Source organism: Culex quinquefasciatus, chromosome 1 (assembly GCF_015732765.1).
Source record: "Culex quinquefasciatus strain JHB chromosome 1, VPISU_Cqui_1.0_pri_paternal, whole genome shotgun sequence".
Lineage (NCBI taxonomy): Eukaryota > Metazoa > Arthropoda > Insecta > Diptera > Culicidae > Culex > Culex quinquefasciatus.
This window is the reverse complement of record NC_051861.1, coordinates 16,490,439-16,504,279: the sequence shown is the minus strand read 5'-3', so window position 1 is coordinate 16,504,279 and position 13,841 is coordinate 16,490,439. Positions and strand designations below refer to the sequence as shown.

Sequence of the window (13,841 nt, the reverse complement as noted above, 5' to 3'; positions counted from 1 at the left end):
AGCAAGCCGGGCTAGCTCCACCACCAGAAAAATGCAAATACGAAATAAACGAAAATAAACTTTCGTGCTGGCGGATCACGCGAACTTGGTGCCATAAATTCCGGGTTCCAGCGGCACCGGGAAAAAAGAAGCATAAATTTATGCTCTTACTGTGCCACCCTCTCCTCCCCAACCCTCCTGAAAACCGGTCATTTTTCAGACCTCAGGAACTTCATCCGTTTCGGCGCTTTCCGGTCTCGGGAATGTGTGTGTGTGTGTGTGGCCGTGGCAAGAAAAGCGGCGGAAATCTAGGGAAAATAATGTGTGCCATGATAAGCAGAAAATTGGGGGAAAACCTGGTGCGCTTCCGGGAAAATGTGTGCATTTTTGGGGAAAACCGTAGGTCCGGGTTTTTTTTTGTGGGGACGAGTTCTAGGATGTGGTAGCGAAAGCAACAGACACCAGACTAGACGGTTGGGAAATCCACCGACCGGAGGACCGATCTGGTACGATGACACCTCTAGTTTGGCTTGGTTTTCGGAGCTCTTCGCATTCGGAGCAGGAATCGATTGCAGTTGGCGTTGATTTATTTGCGTTTCTTAGGTTAGGTTGCGTCTTGGGACAAACCAACATTTGAAGGCACAAAAATTATATTACTCGTGTTTCTAGCAACCAAGGTAGTGGAGTCGGAGTCGGAGTTGGAGTTGGAGTCTGTGGAGTCGGGACATTTTGGAGAGATGGCCGCCGGTGTCGAGAAGCCTTCAGAGTCGGCGTCATGGCCTATCTACAATCACTTAACTTAGAAAATTTCACTTAGCTTAGGAGTTTGAATCAATGGAAATGAATCTGATCTTCTACAATGAAAAGGAATAAAATTAGAAACTTGACGTATGGTTTGGAAAATTTCAAAATCTACGGTAAGTTGACGTTGCCATATCAAAGGTAAACAAACAACTGCATAGCAACGTATATCAGCCCAGCAATTTTTCTAAGTTGATTGTGGATGACGGCCGTAAGTTGTGTACATTTTCTAAGTTTTACTTTACTTAACTATTCTAAGCTAAGTGATTGTAGATAGGCCATCAGAGTAGTAATTAGAGTCAGAGTCGGGTCATTTTTGAGAGCTGAGGTCAAAGTTAGTGAATTCGGGCTCGGAGGCCACCATGCCTACTTCGTTGCAACGTCGTAGAACTGGCAGTGTTGCCAGTTCTTACGCGCAGTTTCTTCCAAAGCACAACGATTGGTTTTTCCCAACGAAAATACAAATCACTTCTCGCTGATCTATCACCTTACTTTAGATGGAAAATGGTGAAACCCCTTAAAAAAGGTAATCGAAAATACGCGTCCTTCCGCTTCCCAAACCATTCCTCGAATGCCGGAGCAGGGCAATTTATTTTCGGTCAACCTCGGCTCCCATGCGGTGTGTGAAGGAAGTGGGGACCTCCTCGCTCGCGGAATGACCAATAAAATATGCATTGACAGTCATCGCGCCAGTTTTATGGCAAACCATTTTCATCTCGCCGCCGTGTGTTAGGGGCAGTGTTGCTGAAATTTTGGAACTGTTTTTATAATTTAAAAAAGAACATAATTTTTTTCTAAATACTTTTTAATCAGTGTGTGTGTGTTTTTTAAAGACAGTTTGTAACACGCTGATTTAATATCACATTATTCAATGTTATATTGCATTTGACAGCAATATAAGTCAATCGGGAAACCCTGTCGTCGACTCGGTCGAATGCAAGCAATTCTGTTTTGTTTGAGAGCGGAAAAAAATCCACCAATAAAATTGAGCCAATCGAGCACAAAATGGCGCACGATGAAGAGTGCATGCATAGTGAATAAATATTTATATTTACATTCCGAATGATTTGCAAACCGTCACGTGGAAAAAAACTAAAAAAAAAAACACAGAGAAAACTGCGCAAAACTTACCCGAAAATAGCTCCAGGAACTTCTCGACGCCGTAGCTGCCGGCGAACCGATAGGACGGATCCTTAAGGGCGTTCAGGTTGTGCACCTTGATGCGTTTGATCATGAACGTGATGTTGTCTGGTTTGCCGTCGCCGTTGAAATCTGGAAACGGAAAGAGAAGAAAAACAGTACGGTAAGTTGGATGAGGAAAGAAAAAAAGGCAAAAGCCTTTTTTATCCGAGAAGACACGTATCGAAGGGTGAAAGTGAACTCATGAATCACAACAGTTGCGGGAATGGTACATAGCTAGGGGAAATATGCCTATTTTAAGCCTAATAAGCGGTCGTGTTTGAATGATGCTGGATAATCTGGATTGTTCCTTGAAATTCACTAAAACCAAGTACACCAACGAGTAGAGCAACTTTTTGTGAACATTTCTGTTTATTTTCAGTTTTATTAAAAGTTATGCTATTTCTTTTACAAGCATTTAAAAAAAATATTTCAAAAATGCATTCTAATCAGTCGAGTGCATTGGGCCACGCCCATTTTTCTATTTTCAGCTTAGTTCTTTTTTTCTTCCAGCGCTCTTTTGGGTCTGCTTAGTGCTGCCAAAATTGATGAAATTTTAAGCGAACACTCACGAAAAGTAGCATTCATAGCGAAACTTTCCTGGCAGCACTTGCTCACCCCAACAGGCGCTGCACCAGTATGTTGGTGGTGTTGGTGGCCACCCTTTGTTCTTTATTTGCCTTCGCTTCTCGCTCGGTTTTCTTCAGCCTTCGATTGGAATGGGTAGTCAAAATTGAAACGTCAAAAGACTTGGCGCGTTTGTTTTTTTGATGGCGCTTGCTAATTATTTACATTTTTTTGGGATTATTTTTCAAGTGAGTGACTAACTAATGTGCAAAAGAACATGTTGCCGGTAGTTGGAAGCAATTTTATATCTTAAGCGCTTTGAAATCGTTAGCGCAAGTTAAAAGATATTGATGGCGACTTTCGTTAAGCAGTAAACCTCTGATCTTGCGTGTGGATGTGTGTGCCACCAAAATGATGAAAAATGGTCTCGCAAAATAGAAATTATGATCAAAAGTGCATTAAATTTGATCTTTTTTGGCCATAAAGTGGCATAAATTTGCGTGCTTACTCGAGGCGGTGCTGTTGCTGGTAGGTTTGTAGCGTGAAAAGTATTTTTGGAGCTTTAATCGAGCATCAAACTCTCCATATGACGAAGATAGGCGTTTGATTAGAAAGGGTATATTTCCCCTATATTTAGGGAATTCCTCTAACTCTTGTCAGTTGGCCACAATATTGACACAAATATCTACTTCAAACGGATGTTGGCATAACGCGTGAGCAAAAAACTCTGAATGCTTACATTACACTTTGGTGCTTATGTTAAAAAAGGCAAGAAATGTAAACCTAAAGGTACGTAATGAGTTTGGCCACCCTTCACCGAGTAGGTACACCACTGTCAATCTGTCAATATGTCAATTAGAATAAAGCCATTCTGGAGATGGAAATAGCTCCACGACTACGGCGACGTTGACGTTACGATGTGTATGCAGAATGCCAGCATCTCCCGGAACCAGAACCTGCTGTTGAACCGCAGAAAGGGAGTGGGAGTGTTGCCATGACCGGAAGGCAATAAACGTCGTCGTCGTCATCTTACACTCTAGAAATGACTGGAACGGAACGACGACGCCAACCTGGTTCTGGGTAATATTGCAACGTAAACAAACAAAAAGGTGTAAAATGGTAACTACAACCTGGCCAAGGAGGAATCCGGATCGTTGAATGCGAAGAATGTCTTGTCTTGTTCTTGTACGTTTGACAGAGTAAATAATTGAGTGACATTTGTTGAATGTCTGGAGATGTTCTTCCGGTGAAACTTCCAGTCCAAGATGTGGGTCGCAGCCGAAAGTTTCCAAAACTGGAGGAAATGTGGACAAAGGACTTCCTACTCTAATGCATAAATAATCTTGTGTAGAGGTTCCGGAATACCAACTGGCAAGAGTGGGGTCGTTGGTGGCTTGGAATGCAAAGTAAATATTGGACTTTTCTCTAAAATGAACCCAAATGGGCCCATAGATTTTGATGGTACTTGCTGGAAGGTGGAGCGGCGTTTTATGTGGTCAGTAAATATTGTGACAGAGTCTGATGCTGGGGGCGCTGGTCTGGCCAGTTGCGATTCTGGGAATTGGTTTCTTTTACGAATTCAGCGATGGCCATTCTCAGGATCTTCTTCAAGAATTAGACCATAGACTGAAAATGAAGAGTAAGGACAGCATTAACCATTTTAATAGTTACAAAACAGTGTTTCTAGCAATGGTAATTTAGTTATTTGGAAAAAATTAAAAAAATGCTGAAGTGGCAGGCTCGGGTCAAATCGACAATATCATCTAGAAGAACTCGCCTAAGCCTTCCCCCACCTCCCGCCACGCGGCGAAACATTTCTTCAAACTTTCAACAATTCCATTAGCGAAATTAATCCATTTCGAAAGTTGCACTTGTTCGAACCATTTGCATGGCCTGAATCCAGTGCCAGTGCTGTCGGATTGTTTTCGATTGACAGCAATTTGTTTGTTTGGCCAAAGTTTTGCGCCACGGGCGAAAGCGGGTGGGAATGTGAAATGAAAAAAAAATCTCGTGTGTTTTCTTATTCATTCTAGAATCTCCAAGAGAGTGAAAAATGGTAACGAGAATTTGCCTTTTCCCCGGAAAAGAACCTTTCGAGCGTACCGAACCAGAGCGTTAACAGCATTATTCGATGAGAAAACTGTCAAACTATTTAAATAGCTCTGGGGAGCGAACGTGATTTGAGGGTTGGGGGTGAGGTGTTTTCGAACTGAATATTGAATTGTCAGAATGAAGCACCTGCAGTCGAGCAGTTTTTGACAGTTCGCTCCATAAGAAATACATTGTAGAAAAAAGCAAAAACTGCTCGAATGGAAGTGCTCCATTGGAGACAGCTCTGAATGCTTAATTTAATTGAAGTGAAAATAGTAGGGACAGACGTGGACTTGAGAAGGAAAAACAATGACATCTCACTGTCAAAGCGCAATGTCATTATTTGCGAACAGGTTTAGCGTGACTTCAAAAAATGTCTTCAAAGAGATTTCAGACACCTTTGGCGTAAAACGGAGCATATTGATGAGTTTAGTGCTGAAAGGTATGTAATGTGGTACTCGTATCACAACGATGTATAATATTTATTCAAAAGGTTATTCGATTCTACATCTATATAATATCGATTCCAATCGAATCGAAAATAAATTCAAAAAGAAACATTTGAGTCAACACATCAGCATGTTATTGAATTATTTTATGGCTAGAATCGAGTTTCATATTGCTTCGGAGTGCATCCCTTCCAGAAAAGTGCATCCAGCGGAAATGCATTGAATCGAATTTCCTTTCTAAACTGTCGCTCAGCCTACCCAGTTTGATAAAAGATGACAAACAACAAGCTCCTAGAGTTACCTTGACTTTGTTGCAAATGTCACTAGTATAAGGGTGGCCCCAGTTTATCATCCTCAGCTACACGTTTATGTATGTTTATGCTCTGAAGTTCCACGATAAACAGAATTAGGTTTTACTGCGTGACGTCACGAGCGCACACGCACTCACATTTTTGCTGACACACGTGCAACAAATGTAAACAGTGCAGCCAAGCTGTCAAATTTCTAACCTGAAAATTGAGTCGGCGTAAAACCGTATAGGCAGTGTTTGGAAAGATTCCCTGGACCTGTCTAATATGACATCAAAAATTTCTACACCCATTTCGACGGTAACATTTCAAAAGGCATCATGTACATTTTGACACTTTCTGGGTTATTGCATATTCTGAAAGTACTCCTAGTAAGCTACCTCTCCACCAAAATTAGAAAAAGTTACTTCAGTAAAGTCTGTTTAGTCATGATTTTAAATAAAGTAACATAAGCAAAATCTCTGCCATCAGTAGTCCCTGTTTATAAAGCCCTGTCAACCTGTCAAATAAAAGACTACATGAACCTCGTGACGAAAAAAAAGGCAACATGAAAAAAGCGCCATGTACATTCGGCGAAGAAAAACGAATCATAAGAAAAGCGTCCCCTTCAATGACAGCAGGGTGATATCGACGTTGGTGATTTAGAAAGAAGTTATGTTTGTTTTTCTCAAATAAAATTACGGAAAAAATGTTTTTTTGAATTTTGATGATCAAGTATCAATAAAAGTAACGTTTTTCATCGTTTGTTATCATTAGAGCATCTTATTTTGCTTTTATATTAAAATGGGAATTGAAAATGGATGCTCAACATTCAAATGCGTTTTTCTCAAAACGCATAGTTTGTACATGATGCTTTTTGAAATGTTGGCATCGATTTGACAGAAGTAATCTTTTTGAAGTGTCAAATACCTTGGATTTAGGCTCTGAAAGATATCAGCCTGAAAACACCGTCACAAACATTTTTTTTGTTTGAACAAAAATTAAATATTATTTTAACAAAAAAAAAAAAAAAACAAACAGAAACTTCTTTTCCAAACTATTAGAACAAAAATCATGGTACATATAAAAAAAAATAAAAAAAGGCGAATTATAAGACTTCTATTATATTGCTAATTCTTTATTCATTTATTACCAAAAAAACTAAAACAATCATTCATACTAATGAAAAGTATTTCTCCTAAAGCTTGTAACAGTAGTTTGCATTTCAATTTCGAATATTAAACATGTTTTGAATCCATGGAACTGGTTGATGTTTGGTTAAGGAAATATGATAGTTATTCATAAAAATCTTGGGAATACCCTATCAATCACGAACCTGCCAAAGTTTCGGTTGAACAAGCTAAATCAGAGCAGACCGGTGTTATTTGTACACAACAGTTATGTAATAATCTATTTGTTCTTGTAAAAATCATATTTAAATACGGTTTAATGATTTTTATTTCTGAATAAATCCCATATCTTCAAAAATCCGGTTAAAACTTCATTATTCTAATGTTTAGCGAATTGCAACGTTCTAAAAAATTGTTTCTTGTCTTGTTTTGCACATTTTGATGAGTAAATGACACATGAAACGCATCATTTGACAAGTTTCCTGGACTGTTATTTAAAAGTTTCCAATAAATGATAAAGGATTTTAAAACAAAAAGCTTAAAATAGAGGAAATTTCTCAAAAATTTCCCGATGAAACATTTCGCTTTTAGAAGCATTGGAAAGCTGAGAAAATTTCCTATAAGACACATTGACTATTGACATTGACACGATGACTATTTTTTCTACTTAAGGTTGCCCAAAATACATTGGTTTAAGACTCTGAAAGATATCATTCTATGTCGGCCATGTTCTTTAGGAAAACAAACCATTAAAAACTAGATTTAGAATGCATCAATAAAATGGGGTTCTTCGTGTTGTTTGTAGAAGCATTTTACATATCGTGATTGATTTCGGGACCATAAATTTAGAACCATCAGTGACAGTCAATGCTCCAAGAGTGAATGCCATCATCTACGACCTCAATGAGGTAAGTCATGTTGTGCTCGATGAAAAGTGTTGTCATCTGTCAACTCCGTCAATTTTCTGTCAAACAAACTTCATGAGCGCTTATTGCACATCCCTGGTCAGAACATGTCAGCACGCCTGCATCGAGGACAACCGAGGATCATTTATTTCCCGAAAACTGACACAGACAATTGGAGCGCCACAGTTTCGCCTCATTTCTCCGTGTCGGTCCCATTGTCTTCGATGAAGACGTGCCCCCCGGAACGCTATTTATCGATGTCAATCGACAGACACAAAATAGACATGCCGCCAATGCGGCACATGTGTTCACCCCTAACAGGATCATCGTTCGAGTTCTGCTTTTTGGCACTACACAACTCGTTTCGTTGTGTTTTTCCTCGAACTGCTCGACGTGTGTTGTTTTGATTTAAACACACTAGTTTTTCTTTTTGCTTCCTGTCTTCTCTCTTCTAGCCATCTGGAACGTGCCCTTCCTGTTGATTTCGGGTGGAGCTGGGACGACAGGTGGCGTCGCGCTCGCAAATGAGCTGTTTTTCGTTTTACGTGTGCCGGAAGTGCTTTTCTGTGTTTTCCCCGGAATTTGGTCGAAGGAGGAGCGTTGGGGAGCAGTTGGTACTTCATTAGTACTCGTCAGATTTGCTTGTGGGATGTACTCCACAGTCTAATTATCCAGCTGGCTTTTCTGGGGGCACCACAAAATGATGTGATGTGTGTGCTGCTTCTGGGATGATGATGAAGTGCTGCCCCCCATTCATGGTGTTTGAGGACCACTGGGGCATCGTTAAGCCAAATTGAGTGATGTGCTGGGTCAGTGTGTCAGCTGAATTTTGGGAAATAAAGTCGTGCAGCAGAAGCTTACTTTGATTCTTGCTTCTCTATTATAGACGTAACAACCGAGCTAGGTATTTATTTCCCTCTGGAATTAACAGAAGTTTTTTGAGGTGTGAATTGTAAAAATAAAAGTGTTTTGTTTGTGGCGTGTGTAATCGTTCCGGAAGGTCATGGCTTTCTACCTAAGGCACTCGCGATGTTTATGTTTTGGTTTTCCTGGCACGGTCCATAGAGTTATCTACGTGCGCATGTATTGCGTGTACGTACACGAAAAAGATTGAGGTTAAATTTTGTACCGGTCAGCAAAACAAATGGTGCGCTAGTGTGTGTGAGAACGAGCTAAGATAACTCTATTGTTCGTTAGCTTATGTTTTGGTTTTCGAGGCACGGAGTGGTGAACTCACACTAATGCAAACCAAGATCGCGAGTACTTATGATATGATACATTCTGCCGTGACGTTACAACGATTTGACATTTCTTTTTTCAGTTTTTTTTTGCTGTAACTCGAAAATTTCAAAGAAATCACCTCAATATTTTTATAGATTCGTACGTTAATGTTTTGAATAATACCTAGAATACGTGACTCCGATGATTGTCCCTCACCCAGTCGGCCTGGGTTCGATCTCACATTTTTCGAGACGAGATTTATCTGATTACGCCTTCCGTCGGACGGGGAAGTAAATGTTGTCCCCGGTCTAACCTTGAGGTTAAGTCGTTAGCTCAATCCAGGGGTAGGAGTCGTCTCCCTGGGTTCTGTCTCGGTGGAGTCGTGTGACTCTGAAACATTTTGAAGCTCTGCCCGAAGACGCACAATGGTGATCTCACCAAATCTGTTGGATCAATATATCCCCGTAACGGCTGGGATTCTCCCTCAAATCCGTACAAATACGCTCGTAAGACAAACACCGTCAATCACAGCTGGAAAAAACACTATCTCACGCGCCACACATAACCAATCCGGAGTGCCACAAAGAAACCGACATAAGAGAGAGAGCCCTTACCAAAAAAACGCCAAAAGTTAATCCACCAATCATTGCCTCTATTTGTCGAGCGGAAAATGATGTTTATTCATCGAAATTGCTTTCATTTTTCCCATGTTGCCTTTACTTCCTCGAGAAACGTGTATCTGTCTAGATGTCTCTTTGTGCTCGAGCCTTTCATTCTGTGTGCGTCCCTTTATGTGAGGAAATGTCATATGTGTGGCATGCCAAAGAGTATTTCCGAGGAAAGAGACGGTAAATGGTTTTCCGCACTTGAAAACAGAGAATTTTACCCTTTTTCGCGCGTGAGTGCTTCATACGTTAAAGACAAACTGAGTTCTTTTTATTCACGTTATGCCCAACCGAAATATGCTCGCGAGCACGCGGTTTGATTGATAACTGAAACTGGATACGGCTCAATTTGGGCTGAAGTTGTTTTGCGATGGGAATTTTTCGGAAAGTGGGATTTTCAGACCAAAGCAAAACGATACTTGAGCACCATCACTGTTAAACGGTGGCGCTTCAGCGAAAATACACACGCTCGACGCTGTTGAGCGAGATTTGAGTGGAATTGATATTTGTACTGTGGAACCGAAAAAAACACTTCAACGGAATCGTGTATTATGTGCATTAGACTGATTTGAAGCGTTTGAGCAATTCTGTAGGTTTTTGCAAATCGACTTTTCATTCCTTTTGTCCATAGATTCCTTGTAACGCAGAGGTCCCAAAGTTTTCGAATGGCAGGCCATATTTGGTGCTTACATGGGCTTGCGGGCTTGGCGATTGTCCGCTCTCCATACAAAAAAATTTTCGTACCAACCACAGTCTGGTCAAGATCGACGGGTGGTTGAAGACGGAAGACAATCTAAATTTCACGTCTAATTTTCATTATTTTCTACCTAACCTCAAATATATCTACATTTCATTCAAAACTAACAAAAACTTAGTTATACAAACATTTAATTATTTACTTTTAAATAAAAAAAACGGGTGCGCTGAATGCCGTTTCGCCGACGATCATTTCGCCGAATATCTTTCGCCGCATGGGACGTTTCGCCGAATTGACAAATAATCGTAAAATAAATATATAAAATAGACACAAATTGTATTAAAATATTTTGAAAAAGTATAATGTCCCTAAAAGGTGATTTTGCAATCTTTTTTTTTTTTTAAATTGTTTCTTAGTATGTTATTTTTATAAGTTTATGTATTATAACATGCATAAACAATCGCTTAAAAAATAATCTAGCTGAAAAAAATTGTGCGAGTTTTTGCATTCTTTCAAATATATAAGCAGTAATTTAATTACAGCAAACAATTTTAAATCATTTCTGTGAGTTTTTGCATTCTTGTTTTAATATATCATTTGAATTATTTCTGTGAGTTTCTGCGTTCTGTCAACCATGAGCAGTTCTTTAAATTTTCTGCTTATAATTTTGATAAATTTCTGTTAGTTTTTGCATTCTTTGTTTTTTAAGCATATTATTTGTATATTTTTTGTATGTTTTTGTATTCTTTCCAACATAAAGAGTCCTTTTGATTTTCAGCATAACATTTTGAAAAAATGCCGGTAATTTTTGCATTCTTTGTTAACTGAGCATATTTTTTAAATTATGTCTGAGAGTTTTTGCATTCTTTCAAACATGAACATTTTTTTTATTTTCTGCTTATAATTTTAACTATTTCTGTTTGTTTTTGCATTCTTTGTTTTTTAAGCATATTATTTATATAATTTTTGTGAGTTTTTGCATTCTTTCAAACATGAGCAGTTCTTTTGATTTTTAGTATAACATTTTTAAATTTTTTTGTTAGTTTTTGCATTCTTTGTATTCAAGCATATTTTTTTTAATTATTTCTGTGAGTTTTTGCATTCTTTCAAACATGAGCAGTAGCCCGGGTCAAAAAAATTAAAGTTGCTCAAATCAAAAATTATATGAGATTGCCCGAAAGAGTACTCAAAATGGAGGTTCAGGCCAAAATTTCAGCCCATTTGGTTGAAAACTGGCTTGCCTTGAGAAGGAACAAGTTTAAATGGAAATTAACCCGTAAAACTGGAGCATTTAGGTAAATTGCTCTGTACAAGTCAGCCGTTAACAAATGATGACTTTTGCATACCATGGGGTCCTAGGGGATGGTCTGGGGAACAATTCCTCCGAAGGGTGCAAGACGATCCGAGGCCCCTGGTCTTGCCTTGAACCGGATTCATTCCGGCGTCGCAGAAATTCTCATGGTCCCAGCTAAATGTATAGGGAAAAATCAAAGCACACTAAGGAGGCTGCCTCGATCAGAGGACGCCACATGGCAATCAGCCACCACGTTGCAGGAGGTTATCAACCATTTTTGCTTTTAAAGTGGTTTTATTATATTCCTAGGACACTTTATTCAACCAGATATTTGATCGAAAACACCTTAACAACGCTAAACGTAATTTTGAAACCGAATTTGAAGTTATTTTCCTGCCACGTGGTGGCTGATTGCCATGTGGCGTCCTCTGATCGAGGCAGCCTTCTTAGTGTGCTTTGATTTTTCCCTATACATTTAGCTGGGACCATGAGTATTTCTACGACGCCGGAATAAATCCGGTTCAAGGCAAGACCAGGGGCCTCGGATCGTCTTGCACCCTTCGGAGGAATTGTTCCCCAGACCGTCCCCTAGGACCCCATGGTATGCAAAAGTCATCATTTGTTAACGGCTGACTTGTACAGAGCAATTTACCTAAATGCTCCAGTTTTACGGGTTAATTCCCATTTAAACTTGTTCCCTCTCAAGGCAAGCCAGTTTTCAACCAAATGGGCTGAAATTTTGGCCTGAGCCTCCATTTTGAGTAATCTTTCGGGCAATCTCATATAAATTTTGATTTGAGCAACTTTAATTTTTTTGACCCGGGCTAATGAGCAGTTCTTTTAATTGGCTGCTTGTTATTTAAATTATTTCTGTTTGTTTTTGCATTCTTTGTTTTTCAAGCAAATTATTTATATAATTTTTGTGAGTTTTCGCATTCTTTCAAACATGAGCAGTTCTTTTGGTTTTTAGTTTTGTTTTCTCCACTGAATATTAAAAAAATCGATGGAGGGAAAGTCTGTTGACATCAAGTTTTTGTGATAAAAAGTGTCAAAGATACGTATTCGATTAGAAATTAAATAGATTTTGGAATATTTTTATGGAACTTGTCTGTGGACAGTATTCCATTTTTTTTGTGAAAACCAAGAGAACTGCTCATTCGATATTTAGATCTTTCTGCGAATTAAAATGATTTTATATTGTTGAGTGGACCAAGAGCTTCATTTCACTTTATTTGTTGGGTTGTTCTGAAAAAAACATCAGTGTAATAAGAATAATGCCTAATCTGTGGTAATGAGTACCTTTCAAACGCTATTTAAATCAAAAAGATAAAATTTTACTGGTACGAATAACCACATGAGCATGGTTTCGAAATTATCGAAAATTTGCGGTCTATAGTTCGGGAGAACTACAAGCCAAGAAGTTAATGCAGAAGTGATGCGTTTGATTTATTTGCGCTCTCAAGTTGCCTTTTCCATGCTGACTTGATGGCTTGAAAATTGTATCCTCTTTTACACCTGGAAACATTTCTAAGTAGCCTGAGTAGACGGATTAGTCATCCTATTTTAATCCACAGACAAAAACACGATATTTTTGTGATATAAACTGGCATATTATTTTTCCGTACATTTTAGGTTTATTAAATTATAGTCCATAAAATGATTTGTCAATCTGCGCTAGGTCATGATGTCGAAATTGACAATTCTTTCCGTGCTTCTCGCCACCGTATCAAATCCGACGATGCGCGTCGCTGAAGCCGATTTCTTCCACCGGAAGGAGCAATTGCTCATTATCGCTCTTGGTGCCGTTTTTCACTGCCTTCTTTTTTATTCGCCAATCTAAGCCGTCTTCGTCGAAAAGCGACAACGAAAGAAAAAGAGTCCAAACGAGGAAAACGGGACGGAAGTCGATCCCGGGAGCTTTGAGCGGATATTCCCCCCGGAATCGTTTCGTTTCGTTGGAGAGATTTGAAGATTTTTTTTCCTCCAGCTTTGAATTGATTCCGCTGGTGTGATTGCTAATCAGCCATGTGAAAACAGGGGGGGCATTAATTTTCTTGCCGAAAGGATCAAAGCGAGAGGAATTGTTATGGCTTTTGGCTGTTTTTATTGTTCACTGCAAGACTGTGATTGATTTCGTTTGTTTTATGGTTTGATTTGAATTTTGTGCGTTTTTCATATTAAAAATAATTTTGTAATCCTTCTTAATGTTTAGTCTATTTAGCTGAACTAAACAGTTTCAAGGCAGTGCAATGATTTTGTTAAGAATTCCGATAATCACAAAAAAATCATCAACATCACATCGTGGAAAAAAATTTGCCAGATGATTTTCACGCTTCGCCAAATAACAACAAACGAATCACTTGTGAGTGGGTGAGTGGGTGAGGAGGCCCTTTTTTCAATCGTACGAAAGAGCACAACCACGAGGGTCGTAGGATAAACGAATTTTCTCCCCACACAAATCGGGATAATGGAACAAACGCTCGTGTATTGCTTGAGTAGACACAGGAAAATGATGTCTTTGAAGATTTCACGAGTGAAAGAGGCAACGAGCATGATAAGTGATTGTGAGTGAGCGA

At 39.2% G+C, this 13,841-nt stretch overlaps 1 protein-coding gene across 2 annotated transcripts in view; it reads right to left on the bottom strand.

Moving 5' to 3' along the window:
- The window catches only part of LOC6051155, a 263,249-nt gene that overhangs the window by 71,070 nt on the left and 178,338 nt on the right, over positions 1-13,841 (bottom strand). For both annotated transcript variants that reach the window (XM_038248624.1, XM_038248626.1), the window contains exon 7: positions 1,912-2,052. In XM_038248624.1, the coding sequence (XP_038104552.1) occupies positions 1,912-2,052 (141 nt within the window). The remainder of the gene's footprint in view (positions 1-1,911; positions 2,053-13,841) is intronic.